The 8072-nt window shown below is 33.0% G+C and overlaps 1 protein-coding gene and 1 long non-coding RNA gene across 2 annotated transcripts; both read right to left on the reverse strand.

Moving 5' to 3' along the window:
• Positions 1 to 1525: 1525 nt before the first annotated feature.
• On the reverse strand, positions 1526 to 2749 carry LOC150033935 (uncharacterized). Its single transcript, XR_016531676.1, has 2 exons — positions 2616 to 2749; positions 1526 to 2492 (listed from the first exon to the last, which is right to left on the reverse strand). It is a non-coding gene; the product is annotated as an uncharacterized LOC150033935 (long non-coding RNA).
• Positions 2750 to 3186: 437 nt separating this feature from the next.
• Positions 3187 to 3792, reverse strand: LOC120084782 (uncharacterized). Its single transcript, XM_039040603.2, has one exon. It carries the CDS (start codon positions 3729 to 3731, stop codon positions 3399 to 3401), a length of 333 nt encoding a protein of 110 aa, XP_038896531.1. The 5' UTR covers positions 3732 to 3792; the 3' UTR covers positions 3187 to 3398.
• Between the last annotated feature and the right edge of the window lie 4280 nt (positions 3793 to 8072).

Here is an 8072-nt window from a genome sequence, read left to right on the forward strand (position 1 = left end):
TTGTGGGACTTGTGAATCTAGTGTTGTAATGACTCTAAATATGTTATGCTTCTAAATTAATAAATTTTGGCCTAAAGATATTCCGCTGTATATGAGTTATATATTGGTATCAGAGTTATTTCGCAAGAGTTATTAGGCAGTAAGTGTCAGCCAAAGGGTTGATAACTGTTGCAGTCACGCCCTTTTTCAGGCTTAGAGGTTAGTCTGGGGCGGGATGTGACAGTAGCTTTCATTGCTTTCTTCTTGGATTTCTTGGATGATTTGAGAAAAAGGACAATCAGTTCTAATATGACCCGACTTCTTGCATTCATAGCATATTATCTCATTCTTTTTGCTCTTTTCACCTTTTGACTCTTTTTGGTTGGAGAGATGCTTCTTGAATTGCTTCTTTCTCTTAATGAAGTTCTTATACTTATGTGAAAGATAGGCAACATCATCTTCATCAAGGTCATATTCATCTTGGGAGTCAACTTCTAAAGAGATTGTCTTTAAAGCTATACTCTTTTCTTTCTTTTTCTTCTCATTCTTCATGTTTTTCTTGATCTTTATCTCATGCGTCAACAACGAGCTTATGAGTTCATCAATGGAGAGAGATTTGAGATCCTTTGCCTCTTGAATGGCGGTGACTTTAGGCTCCCATTGTTTAGACAAATACCACAATAGCTTCTTTATCTTCTCAAGATTTGAGTACTTTTTCCCAAGTCCTTCTAAAGCATTGACAATGTTAGTAAATCTAATAAACATATCGGAAATAGCTTCATTTTCATCAATTTTAAATATTTCATATTGATGAATTAACATGTCAATCTTTATTTCTTTTACTTGACTAGTTCCTTCATGAGTAATTTCTAATTTATCCCATATTTCTTTAGCGGTTTTGCAAATAGATACTCTATTATACTCAACTTCATTCAAAGCACAAAATAAGCAATTAATAGCTTTGGCATTTAAAGAGCATGCTTTCTTTTCATTTATTGACCATTCTTCCTTAGGTTTTATAGTGCTAACACCATCAACATCTTTTGTTGGAATTTTAAAACCTTCCTCAACAATATCCCATAAATCATAATCAATAGAAAGCAAGAAAAATCTCATTCTATTTTTCCAATAACTATAATTAGTACCATTAAAGAAATGAGACTTTGTAATAGATTGACTATCGGTAAAAGGGATAAAACCTAAAGTTGCCATAGCTCAAAAACAATTAAGTTGATCAAGAAATAAATATTTCAAGAAGAGCAACCGGCTCTGATACCAATTGTTGGATCGATATGGCAACCCTAGAGGGGGGTAAATAGGGTTTAATTAAACACTTTTTCTAAATTAACCCAATTAAACTAATTAATACACTTTTTATAAATAATAAGAAAAATTCAATTTATGCAACAAATAAGATAACAAAAATGTGATAATTTAATTCTATCAAAATTTAGCAAATAAATAAGAACAAACTAAAACAAACAATAAATTGCTTAAATTAATTGCAAAAATAAAAAGGAAAGAGTTAGAGAAGAAGACACTGTAATTTTTATAGTGGTTTGGTCAAACTCGACCTACTCCACTCCCCAAATGCCTCTTGGAAATTTGAATAAAATCTTTCCGACTCTTTCCACAAATTAGAGCCCAACCATTACACCACCGCTCCTTTTATGGGTTCAAGAGAAAACTCGATCCTTTCCACGGTTTAGGATCAAACCATTACAAATGTTAGTTTGAAGAACACAATACAACTCTCACTAGAGTGGATTTACATGTTTAAGCACTCAACAAATTTATCCTCACAATACAATAACACTCTCTCAAGAATAAGATGAAAAGAAAAAAAAAATTGGGAGCTTAGAGAGAGCAACAATGGAAACGTTTGAGTTTTGGAAGATTATGAAATGTAAAATTTGGAGAGGAAGATGATTTATAGATGGAAAAATTTTTAGAAACCACAATTAATTTGGACCATTAGATTTTAGAAAAGAAAAATCAATGGTGGAGATTTTAAATTAAACTAGTCGTTAGATACAAACAAAATATAATATTAAATTCCTTTTCTTTTTAAAATTAATCTAAAAAATAAAAAACATATCATGTGTCAAAAACTAGCCGTTAGACACAAATATAAATAATATTAAATTCATTTTCCTTTTAATTCATTTTAAATTCATTCTTTTTAGAGTCAATCCAAAAAAAAAAAACATACCATGCGTAAAAAACTAGCCGTTAGATACAAACATAAAAATAATATTAAATTTATTTTCCTTTTAAATTTCTTTTAAATTTCATTTTTTAAATCAATCCAAAAATAAAAAATCCATCATATGTTAATCTCTTAATGATCCATCATTCAACCAATATGCTGCCACATGTCGACATGCAAATGATCTGGTCATGCCACGTCATCCACCACAGTATTTTCTCTATAGACTTGCTTCGGTCATATCGTTTTCGTTTTAGCTTCGATTTGAGTGATTCAAGAGGTGTTGGAATCGTTGTTCCGAGCTCTACGTTATGGACATATTAAAATACTAAAATTTTCAGTAATTAAAAATTGAGTTTGTTATCATCAAAATATTGATTAATTAATTAATTAATTAATTTGAGATTAAGGGCAAAAAAGCCAACACCTGGGGCATTTGGGTCTTTTCACCCTCTTTCTTCACAGTTAATGCTCCAAAAAGCTTCGTTTTTAATCATTTAAGTCTTGCTTCCGCTCTAATTATCGATTCAACTCTTTAGCTACTCAAAACCTACAAATTAGTATAATAAACAAGTAAAATCCACTAACGACGCCAAATTAAGCTAGGGAAATTAGCAATTTTCGAGTGCTATCACCTAGAAACGCCATATCGTTAGGATCGATATGGTTACCATTATTGTTACTGTTTCAAATGAAAAATTATTAATTTTGGCATCTTTACAATTACTGTTACCGCTTGACTCTGACAGGTAAAGGTAAATGTAACGGTAACAATAAATTTGATAAAATTCATAATTTTAAGTAAATGTGATAAAAATAAATTCAATTACATCTGCGATTCAAGTTCATCATAATTGATTTATCAATAAAATTCTATTACAATTATACCAATTTTCATTAAGATTTGATAAACATGGCCTAATTTCAAAAGTTATTAAACAACTAAAATTTTCAATTTTGAAAATGGACGGAATCAAAGTATAAAACCAAAATAATCATTTAATAATATACAAAAAGTCTATTATGTGTAATAATATAAAAAATTTATAACCTGCACAAAATGTACAATTCAATTATCTAGACTTCCTCTCCCCAGTGGCAGCCGCTACAACTCTGACCATCTACTTCCGGCTGACTGTCACAGAAAGCCACACTACAAGTACAAAAAAAAAAAAAAGAAAGAAAAACACCTCGCCGTCGCTGGCGCAGATCAATCAACTTCCGGTATGCACTGCAACACCGGCCGCCAGTGACGATGGCGTGATTCGTGAAACTGATCACCGACGCCGATCAACTGAGCCAGAACCTGTTGTACGGATATTTCCTTAATATCCACCTTTCCCAAAAGCTCCTCTAGCTGCCTCTTCGTGATCTTAATCTTCACCGTCGCCGCCGTTGTGGACGCCACCGCCGCGGAACACTTTTTCTTCTCGCCGTCTCTGAGAAGCCCTTCCTGACCATCGTGGCCCTCCGCCGCAAGAAAATCCCAGTCCTCGCCGGCCCACTGCGCCACCGCGTCGTCCCGCCGTAGACAGTTGCCCATAGAGGATCTTGGATTTGGATGAATGAAAAAGGCAGAAAGAAAATGGAACTTGGGAATTTGGGTAAAATATGATTTCCCTCTCTTATAAAGGAGTGCGGTGGAGGGTTGGGGTGCCACGTAGGATTGAAGAATGGGAGACTTGACTGGGAAAGGGACGGGTCAGTTTCAAAAGTTGCTAAATCAAAGCAATTCCCACCGGTTAAAGGCGGTCAGTGACGACAGCCATGATACTTACTTTCGCCCACTCACTTGTCGTTTCCCTAGTCCAAAGTCCAATATAAAAATAGTTAGGTATATCTGGAGCACTTGTCCTTGTATATGTTAAAAATTATTTGTTCATTTTGTTTTTTTAATATATTTTTAAATATAAAAAAATAATCAAAATATTTATAAAATATAGTAAAATTTTAGAACTATCAATGATAGATGTCGATAGACACACTGATAGAAGTCTATCAATGTTTATCAACGTCTATCATTCATAGTTCCAAAATTTTGTTATATTTTGTAAATATTTTCAGCAGTATTAGAATTTGAAATAATTTTTCTTATTTTTTAATATATTTTAATTTAATTATATGTGAGTAATGACAAATGATGCATAGATATATGTACATCTTGAGCCAACAAGAACGTAGTTCAACTGACATAGTATTCATACTATCAACCTCGTGGTATGAGGAAATTCTCCTATCCCACACTTTAATTACAATACCTTTTCAAAAGGAAAAAAATATGTGCATCTTGAGATATCTTATACATATATTACCTTTTAATATGCCACTTATTTCTAAGTCATATTACAAATTTTGATTATAAAGCTTCGCCATTATTTCTCATAAGTGTTAGTGAATATTAAGAAGCACATAAGAGATATCTCAATTATCAAGTAATAGCAATTCAAGTCTTGTCACTAATAAAAGTATTTATTCATTTTGAAGCTCTTTGTTGAGAATTCTACATTAGAAAAATTAGAGGAACTCATATTCCTTATAAGATACACAGGCAGCTACTCTTCCTATTGTTAATTAATTTTGAGATAAAATCTCATACTATCAAATATAATATCAAATTCTAAAAATAAAAAAAAAAGCAATCTACCCACTTTTTTCCAAAAAGACAAAATTGGAAAAAATAATACTAAAAGCAATGTGAAAGGGAAGAAACGTGGAATATTCGCACTAGTTCTCAGTGTGAAAGCATTTTAGCAAGCAGAATCTTTTCATAAAATTAATGATAATTGTTTATAAATAATAAAAGTATCCGTTACTTCCAAATATTGTTTAGGTCTGAACGCGCGGTTATATAAGGAATCCGGTTTTCTGATATACCTTTTTTGTTGCGTTCATTGCACATCCCTCACGTGACTTGGACGCGCTTTCATTGGCTGGCCAAAGCCTCCAAATTTACGTAATCAATTTTAATTACTCCTAATTAATCATAAACCTTATCCACTTTCGAATTCCATCTTTGTTTTCTTTTTCTTTTTTATGTGTCATAAATTTTCATTTTCTCTTGCTTCTTCATAATTATTACTAACTTTTTTATGAGGGTAATATGAGTAGAAACCTCAAGTTTTCATAAAGAAGCCATATTGATAAGAGCAAAGATTAAGTGATATCTTCACATATATAAGGGCTAAGCTAAAAATTCTTATTCATACTAAATAGTTGCAACCTTTTCAAGTTTCAAAAGACACAAAATATATAATAAATATGGAAGGTTGCAACGCTTTACCTTGTGTAAGAAACTTTCTAACTTTTTCATCAATGTGTCACATATTTTCTTATCACACCGAGTCCCCTTTTGGAGAAAGCATCATTTTATGAATAGAATACATTCCATGCCTTAATGAACTTAGGTTGCAAAAGGTGTGCTCGAAATAAAAAAAATGTCAACGAACTCTTTTTTAATGATTGAAATGGCCCCATGTGAGTGGAAACATCAAGTCTCTTTATGGAAGAAGCGAAATTTTTTGAATGAAATACATGCCGTGCCCTAACGAACCTGAGTTGCAAAAGGGGCGCATAGAACGCAAATCTAAGCGAAATTATCCGGTCCCTGAAATGGTCTCATGGGAGTCCTACCTTAAAGCCTCCGACTCAAAATTAAAAATGAAAAGTTATAATATCAATAAGTTGATTTTTTATAAAGAATTTATAGTATAAATAAATCGAATGACCTCATACAAGTGAGAATTGTTTTTTTATTTTATATATTAAAAAGAATAATATAAATATAAACTAAATTCTAAATAAAATTGTTTTTGGTGATTATAAAATTTTTGAAGTGTTAAAATTAATAAAAACGTTTAATAAAATTAAATTCTATGTAGATATATATCAATAACATCTTCAACAAAAAGTAATTAAATGCAAAATAAATTTAATAAAAGTGCAAAAATAATAAATTCTAATAATATTTCATTACAAAGATCTAAGCTACTGATAACACCATAAAAGTGTTATTTTCCTTAGCTCAATTTAGTTCATTTGTGGATTTTTACATGCTTATTATCCTCTTTTGTAGGTATTGAGTAATTAAAGGGTAGAACAATCATTTGGAGCAAAACCAAGATAAAAAAGAGTAAAAAAGAAGTTTGGAGCACCAACCTTAAAAGAGAAGAAGAAATTACAAAAATGCCCTTGTAGTAGGAGCTCGGCTGTGTAAGCTATGCACTGCGCTGAGCGCTCAAAGGTTTAATGTAGCATTTGAGAGAATGCAACTAATGCGTGGTTTTATGATGTGGAAATGTGGATGAAATGCGATGATGAAAATGCATTGAACACTCAAGTTTCCTCAATGAAATCTAAGTGTAAACTCCACTGAGTTTCCTGGTAAGTCCAAGGTCGAACTCAGGGACTTGAAAAAATAGGTTGCAGTGGTAATTTTTAGGAAAACCTTGCGGTAATCAAATAAATCAATAGTTGTTGAGGTTTATTGTTTGCGATAATGAAAAATAAACAAATGCGACGGAGTTTGAAAAGAGTTGAATAAACAGAAGATGCGATGAGTATGCGGTGAACGGGTTGAGAAAAGTTTCGGCTAACACATCCTAGGATGCGTTCATGCTATGCGATCATGCAACATGCATACAACATAAACCACCTCTCGGTGCGAATGCCACGACTTCTAAGGCTAGAACACATGCGATATATGCGATAAGTCTATAGAACCTATACATAAGCATCTATTCTTATTTATACGATGACAAAATGACACACACACAAATAAGGCGACCACATAATATCATTCCTATCTTTAGGATGCATGCGATGCAGGTTGACAAACAGAGCTTATCTCTAAGTCCCTATCTCTTGTTTATACAATAATCTTTCTCTCTCGAGTCTAGATTTTAACCTAGCTCTCTTGAGTCTTAGGTTCTTTCTTCAGACTCTCTCTCGAGTAGCTCTAAAGGGATATTTGGCATAGTATAACCCAAGATAATCGCATGCAATGAACTTCTTAGGTCATGTTAGCTTAGTTATTCTCAACCCATTCGACAAGTTAAGCTACTCATGCGTGCAAAGAGAGTGAACAGATGTAGAATAAGAACTTCCATTGTATAAATATAAAGATGAAGTACAGAACAACAATGTAAGGATAGAATAAAGAGCCTGGTAGTAATCTCTTGTTGCCCAGGCTTTTACACTATTTTTCTACTCGTGTTCAAAAGATAATCTTGCTCTCACGAGAGTCGTCCCGCTCTCTGCTTCTACGCCTCAAGGTTCTCTCTCGAGTTGCCCTGAGCGATCTCCAGTCTTTACTTTTCTTGTGCTCAGCCTTAAAATAAAAAGGAAAAACTATGGACAAAGGCGTGCTGAGCTAACTGATTCGAACTTATGAATTTTTGAACTGGTGAACCAATTTTCTGAAGAATGCCTCTGGTATTTATAGAGCTTCAGTGTGAAGGCGGCTTCTCTCTTATGATTGCTCAGATGGGATGGCTTTAATTCCCTAACCGATGCGTCGAATATTTGTCACCGAAAAGATGAATGTACTTGTTATCGTTAGTGGCTGTCAGCTTAATTCGGATTCGACCGTCATCAGCTATCTGTCCCTTCACGATTAATTATGCCTTTTACCCAGATACGTCCACCAAGTTGCACCAATTCTTCTTGAGAAAATATTTGCAAAAAAAATCACCAAAAAGCCTTGTGATAATATTGCGCTAGACCAATGATTTCCTATGATCGCAATTTCCACCTTGCGTCAACGGATATTTTGCATAAAAATACATAAATTAACTGTTTCTATGCGATGAACGCATGCGACTGCAATATTATGAACTTGATGCTTTTTGGATGCAATCTAACATTTTTTTATCAATGCAAGCCAACA

The sequence above is a fragment of the Benincasa hispida genome, chromosome 9 (assembly GCF_027475165.1).
Source record: "Benincasa hispida cultivar pf3 chromosome 9, pf3_genome.v1.1, whole genome shotgun sequence".
NCBI lineage: Eukaryota > Viridiplantae > Streptophyta > Magnoliopsida > Cucurbitales > Cucurbitaceae > Benincasa > Benincasa hispida.